Consider the following 17195-nt stretch of genomic DNA (forward strand, 5'->3'; position numbering starts at 1 on the left):
AATGCAAATCATGCACACCAATGTTCAAATACAGAGTAAACAGGCATGGCTGATCTTTGATATAAACTGTTTTCATAGTAAATCTACTGTGAGTTATTGCTCAAGGGTTCAAATAAGCTCAAAGGAGAGGCTGGTCAGTGACAACCACCAGGAGACAGGCTGAGTGAGTTACCAAAGGCATGAGATGATGAAACAGGCAGACATACTCACACTTTCACAGAACACACACAGAAGCCAAAGAGCCTGATACAAACTAAATAAATTTCCTGGGATCTAACATTCGAAAACAACTGCCATATAGTTTACCCTCTAAGAAAGTGGACTTAGGGGGACAACTAGCTTGGGAAGATAAGGGTGAGAAACAATAGGAAAGAGTTAAGGGAAATTCCCACTATGCAGACTTTAGAGATACAGAGGAAGGCAAAGCTCCACTGAAACAAAAATGCTGAAAGTGGGCTGTAAAACCTGTGCTCTGCTCCAAGGGCAGCAGCTGAACAACTGACAAAGAATGAGGGAGACCTTGACAGATCCCGGGGTTAGTGAAGGGCTCTGGGAAAGAATTGTGTGTGATAGCACGACTTCTGAGAGCAAAGAGCTGTATTATGCAACAGGCACGACGTCTTGATCTAAGCCCCAAATACTGCTGGCATTGACCAGAGGGTTATTGTTGTACCAGAAGCACAGGAGGCCTCAAGCAAGCAGACCAGCGCCTGTGCATCCTGCATCCACCGAGGGTAGATGTCTCCTATAGCACCTTGACAGAATCTTGAGTTTTGTTCTTCTCTGTAAATCATAGAGAAACCGAACGTCTGTACCTGTTATATCTCCTGAAGCTGAAAATAATAAAGGACGACCACTTACAGTCAATTGCAAGAGGTATCTTCACTTGGGAATCACCTTAACACAGGGTTCCCATGTCAGGTGAGGAGGAGGCCGCCCCACAGGTGACTTTCTTGAGGCTCCTGCTGTTTCAGGGCTGAGCAGGCCAGTCATGTCAACCAGGGCATAGGAAACAATTAACAAAACCCTCCAGGACAACAAGGCAGAATTTCTGGTTAAAACGATGCAAGCACATCAGTAAACAAGCATACCCAAACAGACTAGAAAAAAACCTGAGCACACACAGTGCCAGATGCCCGAAAGTCGGCACAGGATGAGAAGGGAGCAGCATCTTAAGTTTCTAGACAGTTTTAGACGTCAGGGCGCACTCCTGAAGATGCTGTCAAAACAAAGCCAAAAATAAACCACCTCGAGAGAATATGCACATTTTAAGAGGCTAAAGTTTTAGTGAGTGAAGGAATGATTTCACTCATGAAACGCAAGAACACAAGCAAACAACAACAAGAACAACAATCTCCTTGAATATATTCAACTATCAAGGCAAAACATTTTCCTACAGGAAACAGAATTTTCCCACCACTCCAAAGAAGTCCAATAAATAACTTTACAGTGAAGGGCCCAGGGAGAACACACACAGGGGCCCACAGGTTCCCAAGCAGCCGCAGGGCTGAGGCGCCCAGAGCGCTGACGCCTCCGCCAGGTCACCCGCCGTTTTGTCTTTCTTGAATGCGACCCGCTGGCGTTTCCAACTGCTTTACCGAGCAAGTCCATCTGGTCAGGCCGGGGGCGAATGAGGCCACAGAGCGCAACACTAGAAGTGGTCATAATCAAGTCTTCTCTCGAAGACCAGAGAAAGGCTTCAGGCTGCAAGTTCTTCAGCAGCACATCCTCCCAGAGGGCCGAGTCTCCCGCAGCGTCACGCGGGGAAGAGCTCGGGAGGGCTCTCTCCGTAGCAGTACTTTGCTATGGGATCCCTATAGGTGTTCTCGTGCTGCACGCTCTGTTGGCAAAAGGGAAGAGAAGAGCGCTGTGAGAGAGAGCGGGATGGTGGCCGGCATACGCGCCCTGCAGGAGCCCAGGTGAGCCCAGCTCCAAAATGTCATCAGGGCCCCTTCTGCAACCAAGGCGGATGCGCGGCACGGAATGCCAATGAAGGGCATGAGAAAGGACACAGCGTCACAGGACCGTTTCTTTTACACACACTAGTGAGTTTTTTAAAACCCAGCTGTGACTGGGACAACTTGAGACAATAAACTTTCCTCAAATTATTTTAAGTCAGATTAAGATCCAACAGCTGTTTTGCACTTGACCCTGTGCTTCAAAGTAACTCAGTCCCCGGCACTGCACCCTGCAGAGATGAAGGAGATGCACTTCCAATTGCTTCCATCAATCAAGGTTTGTGTACCTAAGGGCTGGCACATGAGCAAAACACCACGGTACCACACAAATGACCACACAAATGCTTGACCACATCAGGCCAAGCAAATGAAGTGTGACTACAGATAATCAGCCTCAATGACTAATTTTTCAGCAATTTGTTTTCATACAAGCAACTTGAATTTTTGGCTAGTCGAGAATTCATTAATTAGTCTAAGACCAAGGCTAAACATCTAAATTGTAAGTATTAATCCAATTTATAGTCATGCAGCCAAATCTGTTCCTTGGGACACTGTTATAAACACAAATTGGCAACTGGGAATTTTCTCTTTACAATGAAAAAGCAAAGTCAGACAGTTTAGCATCTTCAATCAAGTTTGGAATTAACTCCTGGGTTTTATCAGTTAAGGAAAGAAAACATCTGGCCTTTTTTTCTATTTTCCATTTCTCAGAATGAGAGTATGAATCAAAGTCACAGGTTCAAACTTCCTCCACAGTTCCTTTCAAGTCTATTCAAATGGAAAGCTCTTCCAGCAAAACAAGGAATTCCATTAGGAATTTCTTCATGTTTCAAATACTCATTATAATCCCTGAAACATTTACCCAACAATGCTAGATGCCCTAAGAGCAGACCAGAGATATACAGAGTAGCATAAAACCCAGAGGAGGACTACAGAAATCTGGCAAAGGGTGTAAGAGTTCCAGAGAATGGCAAATGAGTCATGTATCTCAGAGCCAGGTCAATCTTGGAGACACCATGAAAGAAAGCCAGAGGAAGTGTGCTTATATAATGAACACATCTGGTGATTTTACAGACAGAGGTCCAACAACCACCTGATCACAAAGGCTGAGAATAGAGGACAGGGAGTCAAAAGGCAAAGAGGTTCAGACACTTTCAGCAGCTGGTGCCATGTTTAATGCTCAAAGAGCAAAGCATTTAATGACAACATGCTAGAAAGTACTGAAAGCTTAACAACCCACAGATTTATCTGTGTATTTTTCAATACCCACCTGCCCCATGCCCTTGAATCCTAAAATAAACCACATTTTTGTCCCAGAACAACTTAGTACCCACTCTAAACAAGTGGTTGCTGGAAAGCCTTACTCAAATTTCAGTCAAAGACAGAGGAGAGAGCTTCTCTCAGGAATTTGACTAGCAGGACTTAAAATGCAAACAAGCTAATCAGACAGGGAAGATGCAAGTTAGTTAGACCTTAATTTGAATAAATATAAAATATTTTACATCCCTAAATCATGTAAATCTCATGTTGACATTCTAAATACAGTCAGCCCTCCGTATGCACAGGTTCTGCATACATGGGTTCAACCAACCGCAGATCAAAAGTATTTCAAAAAAACTCCACAAAGTTCCAAAAAGTAAAACATGGCCTTTACACTGTATTAGTTATTATAAGTAATCCAGAAACACTTTAAAGCATACGGGAGGGTGGAGGGAGGTAATATGCAAACATTATGCCATTTTACATGAGCAATTAGGAATCTGGGGTCCTGGAACCAAATATCCTCAGATACCAAGGGATGACTGTACAATCAATCCCCCAAAGTTTCATTTAAATCTCTTCTCCATTATCACCCCACCAAAGGGCCCCCAGTGTGGATTTTCAAGTTTTCTTCCAGACCTTGATACCCACCGGCCCACCCCGCCACCAGAGGCATCATGGCTTCTGACCTGGGATGAGGTCCTGCATTTAGCCAAACACAATTCAAAGTGATCTCCGACTGCCATGAAGAGGTTCTGGAATGCCACAGCTGCCCGGTTGAGGAAGCGCTCCAGGAGGAGTTGCTGTGGAAACAAAAGGTAGTACCTGTAATAAATTCCAAACCCAGCAGCACAAGGTAACCTTGGAAACTTCTCCTAAACTAAGAGACTGCTGATACAGGGAGCAGAGGGAGAGAAAGAAGGGCTTACATGAGGAGGAGACTGGTGTCCTATTCTTTAGATATCTGACTGGGAATACAACAGCCCACTCTACCAAAGCACAGCTGGAAGAAACAGAACTACCTCCTTCCCTTACAGACAAAGGCTAACTCACAGCAGCCATTTCTGACACCTACACAAGGTTCTCTTCTATTTTCAAAGAATCCCACAGAAAGATTCTAATGCTCAATGTGAAATGCAAGCAGAAAAATTAAAGGCGATGCAGCACAAGGAGCAACTCTCCATACCTTGTTGGGCTGCAGGCAGCAGGAGACACAGTACTCGTAGGCGCTACAGCAGCCATTGGACAAGCAGCCGTCACAGCAGTACTGCTTTGTGCCAGGGACGTTGACATTACAGCAGCCATTCACCAGCAAATCTTTCCTCTCACAAACGTAACCTGAAAGTCAGAGACTAACCTGAGTATAAACCTAGCAGTCCCCTACCTGTACACCAGGGGCGATCACGAGGCAGCAATGAAAGTCCTGCTCCCAAAGAACACAAAGCCGGGAGTCTGGAGTCGGGAGCATCCTAAAGACCATAGAGTTTGGAATCAGATGGTGTCTAATAAGAGCTTGCTACCTGCATGCAACAGTTTATAGGAAACACAGACTCTTATTTTGTAAGGAGACTATATACATCCTAATCTACCTAAAATGACCTTCTAGTCTGCGGTCACATATTTGCTTAAATCATAGCATGGCCTTTGTTTTCCTGTTCTAACCTATGCAAGCCAGTTTTCCATCTATGCCTGGAGAAAAATGTCATGCTTTTTCAAACAAAAATCTGAAGAGAGGAAAAAAACAAGGCGTTCATTCCTGAAAATGAGATCCTCCTAGATTAAAACCAAAACAAAAAAAACTTCACACATACTTTTTATAAATACCTTTCATATACTTGCCATTTCACATCTAACCTTTAGAAACTTATTTAGGCTGTTTTTAAGTATACAGAGCAGGGATTCAATTAGCCCTCAGCATTAGGGAATGCCAGTACTCTAAGACCCAAGAAAGAAAAATCCTAATTTCCTCCCCTCATCATCTAAATATACCCCCTCCAACTTAGTTCATGCATTCATATTCAACTTTAAGAAAAGAATCTCCTCACAAAAGCTAACTTATTTTTCATAGCTGCTAAAGAGAGAATTCTCTACATCCTCCTGGGAGTGGGACAGAAAAATGTAGGAATAAGTCCATGAGGGACACACCTGGCCCATGGGCAAACTCCCAGGTGCAGGCCCAGGCCCATAGGTGCACACAGGTGCAGAGCAGCTGTTCCTCACATCCTTCCATTCCAAATGCCCCCGCTTCATAATCCTCAGAGAATGAGACCTCATGAAGCAAGAGGTTGTTTTCAGAAACCATTCTGGAAAACAAAGTCTGTGCAAAATCAGGAGGCACCAGTAAAAGAACAGTGGAAAAGGTGAGAAGGGCCCTCACTTCATACTAGGGAAACTGAGGTCTATGAGGAGCAGATTCCACTTATCTGGGTGCTGCTGCTTCTTGTCACCGCTGTGGTGGTTTTAACTATGTGGTTTTGTCTTCTAAAATGAGAGGATGATCCTAACGCCTCATTAAATGTTTCTGGCATTCTTCCTAACTATTCTTACTCATCATCTTCAGAGGAACTACAAATTAAAAATACAAATAAGCTAGCATGTTCCTTAAAATTCTGCCCCAAATGATAAACACAGAGCATCTTATCATGTAATGTCAGAAAAATGTAAAATATTAACCTCATTGAAACGATCTTTCTGCCCTTTTCTCTTTTCCATGTCATAAGTGTTGGCATCTCAGGTCTTCTATTTTTCCCCAGTACAATCTGTCAATATTTAGCTTTGAAACCAGATCTTTCTAACTTCTGGTGAAAGAGTCCATCAAGATTTCTCCTTTTGCACCTGGAGAAACGCACTCTTGCAGACATTATTTCCAACAAGGAGTCCTGTGAGATCACAATGTCCGAGTGTGCTGCTCCTGCTGGGAAACCAACTTGTAACCTTTGCAAAGTTTCTAACTCTATTGGTTGTCTTAGTGAATAAGGTGTAACATTATTGTACATGAATGGCAACATTCATATTGGTGGCATCTGCTCGCTAAAAGGCAAAAATTTCCTGCAAGTTTTCTTTATTACACTGTTTATCTCCTCTCGTGTATTCATGGAGGTAATATAAAACATATCATTCTTGGATTTTTATTGATTAGTTCTTGGCACTTTTTACTTAAGCAATCTGAGAGTCTTTGTCTCATTTGAATCAATCAGAGGGAAATCATTCTTTTGCTAGCTATGACCAAAGGAAAAAACAAACTGTCATTTATAACCTAACATTAAATAATAAAGTCAAGGCGTAAGATTTCAAGCTTTCTCACTGGGTATCATACAAACTGAAGTCTGTAAGAAAAAAGCACTGAATTCCAAGTTCAGTCCTGGTCTTAGTCCTAGGGTCTACCGCTGCCTAATGCGGTCATATTGTGGAAGTAACTTCCCTTAACTGAACTTTATTCCATTAAAACAAAACAAACGTTATTTGCAATTTAATCTGCTTTTTCAATGTAATCTTAAAAACAGAGCTCAGCACTGTTTAGTTTTCCTGGTTCTTTCCTTTAATCCCAAATAATCTCATATGCTCTGACACCTTTGAGATCTTTTAGGAAAAGTTTTTTTCTTAATTATTTTACTGGGGTTGCAAACTTTAAAACACACACACACACACACATATGCACTGTAGTCTAATTTTAAAGACAGTACCTGTCTTCATTTTGTTGAGCTTCATCATGTATCAATGAAGACTCTAATTCAAGGTTACTGTTACCTATTTCAGTATTGTCAGGTTCATAATTCATTTATTCTGAGACTCTCTGAGAGCAAAATTTACTCTTGCAAAACAAACCAGATTATTTGCAAATCACCAGCTGAAAAAGGAAAAAAACCTTCAAAACAACTGAGGAATTCTGACCACTGTTTGGATAGTCAACATTAAGGAAAAGTGACACCAGACTGAAGGAGAGGAAGGGAGCCAGCCTTACCCAGTTCATCCGTGATGAGGTGTTTCCCCTGAATGGAGTTCCGGCACTGGTTGCTTGGCCGACTACTATTGCCCAAATTAAACTGTACTTTCCACGGGATGGTTTGATCGTGGTCTTGGACCTGGAGGAGATTCCGATCTCTCACTGCCCTCTCCTCCTACAAAGAGACCATAAATGAGAAGGTTAAAGTATCGTTTCTTGCATTTTCACCAATTTTTCATATAAACTACAGTAACAGGACAGAAACAATATAAACAAGCTTGCACAACAGGAAACCTCACTTAGTATAAGAAAGTCTAAGCCAAAGTCATTTTAAAAAAATGTAAAATAAACCTGAAAGAAGAAGTAATAAATTAGGGCTATGCTTCAAAACTTACATAAATGTTCCTGGATTAAGTACACATTATAGATGTGTACAAAAACATTAATTTCTTCAACAAATTTGGAGGGGAAGAGTTTTGAACTTTCTGATGGCAAATCATTTAAAACATTTTTTATGTTAAAGTAACCATTTACATTGTGGAGTAGAATGTAAAATCTGAATACACTTTTAAAATAAAAGAGGAAACTTCAAAGAAACTTTCCAACTGTCGTTTCAGACAATACTGGAACACATCACAGGTAACCGGGTTACTTTCATTTGCAGTGAGGAGTACAGTGGTAAACTAATGGGAACACTGAATTAAGACCTTGATTTTAGGGGCAAGAAGCATGGAAACTTGCAAATTTTTTCTATGAAAAAATACTGAGTATATGACCCTTGGAGCTTCCTAGGTGGCGCCAGTGGTAAACAACCTGCCTGCCAATGCAGCAGACATAAGACACGCAGGTTTGATCCCTGGGTCAGAAGATCCCCTGGAGGAGTGCACAGCAACCCACTCCAGTATTCCTGCCTGGAGAATCCCATGGACAGAGGAACCTGGGGGGCTACCGTGCATTGGGTTGCAACGAGTCAAACATGACTGAAGCGACTTAGCGAACAAGCAATGTGACCCTTAGAATGTATCTTTCTTTATAAAAGACACACACATCAGACAGCCTTTACCTAGACATGCAAAGTGAGGAGCTTCTCTAGAGGCAAGAGTTTAGACCTTTTCTCCTAGCCCCCATGTTGCAGTTAGACTTTCCAAACTGCCTTGTTATACTCTTAAGACAAACCAAGTAAGGTGCCCAAGTGCCAAAATACAGACCATGCCATCTTCTGATTCAGGAGACAGCCATCTTCTGAATTACTCAACCTATCTATTGTTGGGAAACAAAACAATGATAAGAATCCCTCTGAGAGAGGGTGTGTATATGGGTGTGTATATATGGGTCCCTGGTGGCTCAGTAGTGAAGAATCTGCCTGCAACACAGGGTTCAATCCCTGAGTTGAGAAGATCCCCTGGAGAAGGGAACGGCAACCCACTCCAGTATTCTTGCCAGGGAAGTCCCATGGACAGAGGATAATTTAATCATTCTACCATTTTAATAGAGCTCTGTGGCTTTTGCCATTAAGAATGATCTGTCTACTAAAAAAAAAAAAATTAAGCACGATCTACTAAAAAAAAAATAATAAATTAATTAAAAAAAAAAAGAATCATCTGTCATGCGTCATTGAGCAAAAGGGACTAACCTTGAAAGCTGATGACAAAGGTTATACTTTAAGACAATAGGAAAGAGTTATTTTCTGGGAAGAGTTATTTAATATTTACAACATGCATATCCACATATACTTTGGCAGAGCAAACACATTTTTGAAACCTAGCCTCTAGAAAGTACCAATGTGAAGGGTGTACTAGGATGGATATCCACTATAGGGCTGTTTATGTGATAGAAAAAAAAACAAAACCAGGAAACCCAACCACAAAGAAATGATTGAATAAACATGGATAGCTATGGCTATTACCAAAAAAAAAAATAGACATGACTGATGTGTATTTACCTACTGCAGGAGTCCTTAAACATGACTTCCACATTAGATTATACAGGACACTTAAATTCTGATTCCTAAGTCCAACTCCAGACTGAGTGAAAAGCTCTGTGGGTGGGGCCTGGGAATCATTATTTTTTCAAAGCACTCAGATGATATTAATAAACAGGGTTGCAGATCACTGGTGGATGTCCTTAGTATATTAAGCTAAAAAACAAGTTACAGAATAATACGCATATTATCACATGTTGTATTACAATAATAGTTGTATTAATGTATACATACAGGTTTGTAAGAGCTGAGATAAAGGCATGGAAAGATATACTACAGACCATTAACATGGAAAGGACAGGTGATTATTACCACCTTTCATTTTTGGAAAAGTTTCATTTTTAATTTAAAATAAAATGATAAGTTATTAAAAACATGATTATCATTAACAATAGAAGACACTAGTGAGGAAACTACAGGAACTCTACTATCCTTGAAACTTCTCTGTAAACCCATAATTATTCCAAATCAAGTTTATTATTTAAAAAAAACATGATTACCAATCTCAAAGACATAAATATCCCACAATCCCATTACTTAAATAAAGCTGTAGCTATTTCTGCATATTAACTTCTAGCCTTTGACCATACCATTTATACTACAAATTAGGATGCTTCACATTCAGCTCCTCTTGACACTAATTGGATGGTAAACCATTCAAGTACCTACATTACCCTGATAATAATTTTCAAGGCTATATAATAACCCATTGTGTTGATACGCTGTAATTTAGTAAACACATCCTCTACACATCAATGTTTCCGCCTGCCCCAGGTTTTTGTTATCATAAACAGCACTGCAATAAAAATGGAGACCTTTTGCTTATTCTCTTGCGTCATCTGTGGTAGGAATTATTATTAGAAGTAGAGTCAATGCTATAATTCAGTTCAGTCACTCAGTCGTGTCTGACTCTGTGATCCCATGGACTGCATGCAGCACACCAGGCTTCCCTGTTTATCACCAACTCCCAGAAAGTACTGAAACTCATGTCCATTGTTTCGGTGATATCATCCAACCATCTCACCCTCTGTCATCCCCTTCTTCTCTTGCCTTCAATCGTTCCCACCATCAGGGTCTTTTCCAATGAGTCAGTTCTCGCACAGTGCTAAATAATTTTCCAAAAGTTATATATGCCACTGGAGGAGGAAAAGGCAACCCACTCCAGTATTCTTGCCTGGAGAATCCCAAGGATGGAGGAGCCTGGTGGGCTGCCGTCTATGGGGTGGCACAGAGTCGGACACGACTGATGCGACTTATAACATTACAAGAATTTAAATAACACTGTGCCACACCAGTACTGAATTTTGTTCCTTAATTTACTAAAGGTAAAACAGTCCTACCAGGTGGCTTTAATTTCTATTCTGCCCCCTCTTTTGGGATTCCCTGGTAGCTGAGCTGGTAAAGAATCCACCTGCAATGCAGGAGACCCCAGTTCAATTCCTGGGTTGAGAAGATCCCCTGGAGAAGGGATAGGCTACCCACTCCAGTATACTTGGGCTTCCCTGGTGGCTCAGCTGGTAAAGAATCCACCTGCAATGCGGGAGAACTAGGTTCAATCCCTGGGTTGGGAAGATTCCCTGGAGAAGGGACCGGCTACCCACTCCAGTATGCCGGCCTGGAGAATTTCATGGACTGTATAGTACCTGGAGTCACAAAGTCGGGTATGACTGAGCGACTTTCCCTTTCCCCTCTCTTTTGTTTCTTCTGAACTAACATCAGCATAAACAAGATGGGTTATACAAAAACAACATCAGTATTACTTGGTTGGGGGAAGAACGGGAGTTAAATGCAGAAGCTTTGGGAATATGGACAAATCACTTAGGTGCATACTGCTTAACCACCTGTAAATTCATGCTCCTCTGCTCTTCTGGGGCTGTATCAGTTAACGAGATAAGTTATGTGCAAGCTAAACTGCACTTCAAATGCTACCCTAGATAAATTAATAGCCATAAAGACTTAAGAGGCTGGTCAAAGTACAGTAAACTGGATTTACAGTATAGTGAGGTTGAAAGTGCTCTTCAGATTACTCTCAAACTTTCCTTTTATTCCTCCTGAAAGAAAACAAGCGTTCACGGACAAGGGCATTCCAGAAGGACCTCTTCCACACTACTATGTTCCTGGTAAACAGGAAGGCAATGCTCCCAGCATTTGAGACTGTTTTCAAACCTGAATATTCACAACCTTGCCAAAAGGATCGGGTAAGAGTTGTACAACCAGAAAAGACTGTATAAGACAGTGTGTAAGACATAATGACAAATGTAATGAATTAGCACATGGTTGTTTTTTGAAAGGTCCACTTTTACAAAGATGTAGTGAAGGGGCACTGAAGGGATTCCTTCTCTCAACAGGCAGCTTTAAACCTGTCCCCAACTGGTCCACCTACCCCAACAGGCTGTCTCAATTTTAAATATTCCCCCCCCAACATGTTTGTATGTTTTCATTTCAGATCCATCCAAAGGTACCAAGTTCTTAAAATGTGTTAAGGATACAGAAACAAAGGTAAACGGGTTCTGTATTTTCAAAGCGCCTCCAGAATTTTCATAAACTACAAGCAACTACAGAAATGTTTTATTACTAACGTATATTACTTAACCTCTGATGTAAAAGGGGGTATATTGATAACTGGGGCTTCCCAGGTGGCGCAGAGGTAAAGAATCCACCTTCCAATGCAGGAGACACAAAAGACATGAGTTTTGATCCCTGGGTTGGGAAGGTCTCCTGGAGCAGGAAATGGCAACCTGCTCCAATATTCTTGCCTGGAAAATTCCATGGACAAAGGAGCCTGGTGGGCCACAGTCCATCGGGTAGCAAAGAGTCAGACACAACTGAGTGCCAGAGCACATGAGCACACATATTAATAACTGTCCTATTTTTCAGGAGTTAGCCTAAGGGTCAAATGAGATAAGTGTCCCATGTAAGCAGTAAAGCACCTAAGCATAAGGCATTGTCATTAAATGACTCGCTTATGATTCTCAAGAGTAAAAGAAAAAAAAAAGGAGATAAAGGCCAGACGGAACCCCGAATGTCCAATATTTGGGGAATGACTAATAAATATAACCTGATCATGGAAAATTTTAGTTATAAAAAATTTATACTTAGAGCTTTTAAAGATGGGAAAAATACATACATGTTAAGTGAAAAAAGAATATACCCCAATTATATGTTTAAAATATGAAAATGAAGAATGAAAATATGCCCAAATATCATCAGTGAATCCCTCTGGTTGCTGAGATTAAAGATAACCGTGTTCCTTGTCTAACCTGTGCAGCACTTTACAAACTCTGAAAGGTATATGTACTTTGGTGATCACTGAAAAATAGAACAAAAACACAGATGAGCAGCTCTCTTATGATTTATCACACTTTAGACAGTGTCTAACTTGAAACCAATTTACATACTTAATTAAAGATGATGTTCATATATTCTCAAGGAGTTATGCAAGTAGCCCTGACACTTTCAGAACTACACTACTGAACAACTATGAGAACAGCTATTTACATGAGAGGACCTCTAAGGACCCTTCCGACTCTAAGACTGGGACTTCTTTAATCTCAGCTCAAATGCCCCAAAGAGTTAGGCCCACCTTGCTGCCCTATCATAGTACCTGTTTTGTTTTCTTTACTTGACAAATTGTTATGTGAAATAATCCTGCTCATTTGCCATTTTTACCCCTCACTGCCTACAGAATACAGGCTCTTGGAGAGTCAGACTACATCTGCTTTGCTCCCCACTGTGTCACCATCATCTAGCAGACATTGCCTCGTACAGTTGGTTTTCACTAAAACATTTGTTAAATTAGCGTGCCCAAGTCACCTGGCACCCAGCCCTCTCCCCCAATGGCATCCACACCAAGGTCACTAATTTCTCTTGTGTTCCCATACCTACAATTTAAACTATCCCCCAAAGTATTAATTAACATGAAAACCAAAGAAAAGAGGAATTCAAAGCTGTAGAGAATAATCAACTACTCTCTAAGCAAAAAGTGGCTGCATCTGCTCCAAGAGTTGAGTCTCACTGAAGCAGAGCTAAGGATCATATGAAGCTTTGGAGTTTTTCAGTCTCCTCTCAATTAATTCTAACCACTCCCACCCCGTCTTCCTGTCCAATAGACAGATAGCACAGCTCTGTTACAGATGGGGTCTGAGGCTAGGCAAAACGGAGCCCACTAGCCTCAAGCCACTCATCTCAGGAATGCCGAAGACCAAAGCAGCAGCAGAGAACAGAGCTGACAAGCAAACTCACACGCATGTAGGAGCATCAGTCAGAATGGGATGACGTTCATCTCACAAAAGTCCAAGGACCCTTTATACTCTTAAAAATTATTCAGGACTTCAATATGTGGGTCACTGAAGGTTATGGCTATTGACAGTTATCATATTAGAAATTAAAACATAACTTCTTAAAACATTTATTTTAAATAAGCTATTTGTTTAAAAATAATAATGAGCCCATTACATATCAACAGTTTTTCATGTGCGTGTGGGAAAAGAACGTTTTTCAAAACAAAAATATATATTTGGTGAGATGAGAAAATGTTTTTACATTTCTGCAAATGTTTTTAATGCCTGGCTCAATGGAAAACAGCTGGATTCTCACAACTCCCTCTGTATCCAATCTATTACAATACATTGTTCGGGTTGAAGCTTATGAAGAAAATCTATCTCATACAGATGTGTAGTTGGAAATAGAAGGAATATTTTAGTGGTTTTTCCAGATAATTATGGATAATCTTTAATAGTACATCAAAAACTTGACAAGTATAGTTTCTTAAAAGTTCACTGCAAATAGTATGGCCACTTTGGAAAACAGCCTGGCAGTTCCTCAAAAAGTTAAACAGAGCTACCAAGTGACCCATCAGTTCCACTCCTAGCACCATACCCAAGAGAACTGAAAACCTATTTCCAAACAAAACCTTGTACACCAGTGTTCATGGCAAATAGTCAAAAAGTAGAAACAAGTCAGTATGCCTGCCCTGAGAATTCCATGGACAGAGGATCCTGGCGTGCTACAATTCATGAGGTCGCAAAGAGTCGCAACTAAGCAAGTAACACTTTCACTACTTTCACTTTTTTCAGAAACAAGGCAAGTCTCCATCAAACAAAATGTGGTAGATGCCTACAACAGAGTATTATTCAGATATAAAGTACTAATACATGCTACAAGATGGATGAGCCTTGAAAACACAGGCTCTTAATTGAAAGAAGCTAGACACAGAAGACACACAGTACGATTCCATTTATATGAAATATTCAGAATAAGTGAATCCATGGAGACAGAAAGTTGACTAGTGGTTGCCAAGGGCTTAATGGGCAGAAATAGAGAGGTCATGGCTAACATGTTTCTTAGGCCATCGGGTAATTAGATCCAGAAAAATCTACAAAATGAAAACAGTTGCAAACAGTTTTAGGGACTCACAATCATCTCCCCCCCCCCCACACACACACCCTATGATTGTGGCCATAGATCACAAGTTCAAAAAAAAAAAAAAACAAACAAAACTAGGTACACCAGAGTAAAAGGTAGTTGTAGTGAGAATTCCCTGGTAGTCCAGAGGTTAGGACTTCGCATTTTCACCCAAGGGCCTGGGTTCACTCCCCGGTCAGGGAACTAGGATCCCACAAGCCTCATGGTGTGCCCATCCACGCCCACCCCCCAAAAAAGGAGACTGTAGGGAAAGTCACAGAGTAGATAGCATCTGAGTCAAGAAAGGAAAAGTCAGTAGGAGTGTGCCAGACTGGGAAGAAAGGAAGCCACCCAATTATAAAGATTTGATTGTTCAACCAATATCTGAATAACCATAATAGTGACTGGCAGTATTCTAGAGACTGGGATTCTATGAACAACACAGACAAAGTCCCTGTTCTCCAAAAAATGATGTTCTAGAAGGGAGAGTGAGGGGAGACAGATAAACAAGTAAATAATCCAGAAATGCTCAGTAAGCGATTTCTACCACACAAAAAAATAAAGTACGACTATGGACAAGGAACTGAAGTCACTGAGACTATGTCACCCGGTGTGGCCTGGGGCAGTAATAGTAAACCTCACCTGAATTAACAGCAACAAAAGACTCACCATGCAGAGATCCTGGAACGTGAGCCTGGAGTTTTACCTGAATGCAACAGGAACCCAAAGAAAAATTATATCTTTTTTTCTATTCAGATGATCACCCCCTCCTGCTGGTAGAGAATAGACTATAGGACAAGAAAGAAAGCAGAGACCTGTGGGTGGGCCCCTGCAGAGGTCCAGACAGAGACTAAGGCAGGCTGCCCTAGGGTGGCTGTGGTGACAACTGGGAGAGAAGAACAGAGTCGGGATCCGCTGTGGAGGCAGCAGCAATGTTTTGCAGGTGAGGATTGAGATAAAGTAAAGCAGAAAGTATTTGTGGCCAGACTATCTGAGAACAGTAATGCCACTAGTGAGCCTGGGAAGACTGGAGAGGAAGTGCGGGTGCTGGAGAATCAGGAGTTCGGTTTTGGACAAGTAAGAGGAGCTGACAATACATTCGAAAGGGACGTCAAGCAGGCAACTGGACAGAGGAACCTGGGGGTTCCGGATCAGTCGAGGCTGGAGTTAGAAATTAGGATCGCCAACAGCATACAGTTGCTTCTGAAACCAACGATGCCAGAGGTAAGCAACAGCAGGTGGGAGGGAGGCAGGGGGCTGAGGCCCTGCTCACCATGGCACCCGTGGGACAGACAGGGGACAGCATGTGACCATGAGAAGGTGTCTGCGAAGTTGTGAAAACACACGTCCAAGAAGCACTGAGTTCACAGGAATGTCACCCACACATCCTAGTCACCAGAGGAGGCTTATAACACAGGTGTAAGATGGGATACAGTTCTCTAACTTCCCTTTTTACAGCTTCCCCACCAACCTGCTAAAACTAGGGTGACCATCTCGTTTACTGTTTTTAACCTAGAAAATAACTGCTTTAAAATACTGTACTAGTTTCTGCCAACCAACAATGTGAATCAGCCATAAGTATACATATATTCCCTCCCTTGTTTAGTAATTTTCTACTCACTGATACATTCTATTTAGGAACTTGACCCTTAAAAATGAAAAGGGGAGATTTTTAAAACTCCCATCAGAGCAAGCGCATAAAGCAGGGTTGTCCCGGGTACCCTCTGAAGTAGGCCTATCCGTTGTAAAAAAACCCAAATGCTCCCACCGGATTTCTAAACACCCTGCCCGTGCTCTGGGTAACATCTCCCACCAAAGCTCTCTACCTCTTCTCTCAGAAATTCGCAGAGAAGAAAAACTCAGAGGGTGGGGAGGTGAAAAGAAAATTCCACCCAACCCTGTTTTGTATAGGAAGGGAACAGCGGGGGTCCTGAAGTGTCTCCCTGGCGACCACTGAGCCCCGAAATTAAATAAAAACCAGACACACCGGCGCTGGCCTCGCAGCTTGGCTACTTATCGCCCAGGATCTCCACCCTTCCCAGTCTCCAGGTTCCCCCCGCTACAACACGGGGACACCACCCACCGCAGAACCGCCGCGAGGATGAAGGGAGAAATGCTAGCCCCCGCTCAGCCCTGGGCCCGGCAGGTGGGAAGCCCTGAGGGGGAAAAGAACTGCGTTAAAGGCCCACCACAGCGGGCTCGAGTCCCAGCTCTGTCCCAACCAAAGCGGCAGGTTCCTTCGCCCGTCTCAGCCCCGGCGCGCCGGACACTCGGGCAGCGCGGCTGCAGAGGCAGCTTCCCTCACCCGGGCAGCCGGGGCAGCACTGACCTGCTTAAAGGTGCTGGTGAGGAAGTAGACCAGCGAGAGCCCGAAGACCAGGGCGAGCACCCACCTCTTCCGCAGGAGCCGGCGCCACACCATAGCCGCCAGGTTCACCATCCCGGCGCGGAGCGGGGCAGGCCCGGGGCCCCGGCGGCATGGTCCCTACGCGGCCGGCAGCCCCATGGCTCGCGGCGGGCGCCAGCCTCGCGGCCCTCAGCCCAGCCAGCTCCCGTCAGCCACCTCTCACCTCCTCACGTGACCCCGCCCCACGCACCGCCTCCACACCTCTCTCGTCACCCGCCGGGCCTCACTCAGCTTCCTCCTCAT

At 42.7% G+C, this 17195-nt stretch overlaps 1 protein-coding gene across 3 annotated transcripts; it reads right to left on the bottom strand.

Moving 5' to 3' along the window:
• Positions 1-1348: 1348 nt before the first annotated feature.
• Positions 1349-17099, bottom strand: SPRING1 (SREBF pathway regulator in golgi 1). 3 transcript variants are annotated; one of them, XM_081539699.1, is made up of 5 exons: positions 16875-17099; positions 7180-7336; positions 4405-4556; positions 3908-4021; positions 1349-1840 (listed from the first exon to the last, which is right to left on the bottom strand). In XM_081539699.1, the coding sequence occupies exons 1-5, from the start codon at positions 16983-16985 to the stop codon at positions 1757-1759; spliced, it is 618 nt and encodes a 205-aa protein (XP_081395825.1). In that variant the 5' UTR covers positions 16986-17099; the 3' UTR covers positions 1349-1756. The 3 variants fall into 3 exon arrangements, with proteins under 3 accessions (XP_081395825.1, XP_081395826.1, XP_081395827.1); XM_081539700.1 differs by lacking the exons at positions 4405-4556; positions 7180-7336; XM_081539701.1 differs by lacking the exons at positions 3908-4021; positions 4405-4556; positions 7180-7336.
• Between the last annotated feature and the right edge of the window lie 96 nt (positions 17100-17195).

The sequence above is a fragment of the Giraffa tippelskirchi genome, chromosome 11 (assembly GCF_054371585.1).
Source record: "Giraffa tippelskirchi isolate mGirTip1 chromosome 11, T2T-mGirTip1v1.2.pri, whole genome shotgun sequence".
Lineage (NCBI taxonomy): Eukaryota > Metazoa > Chordata > Mammalia > Artiodactyla > Giraffidae > Giraffa > Giraffa tippelskirchi.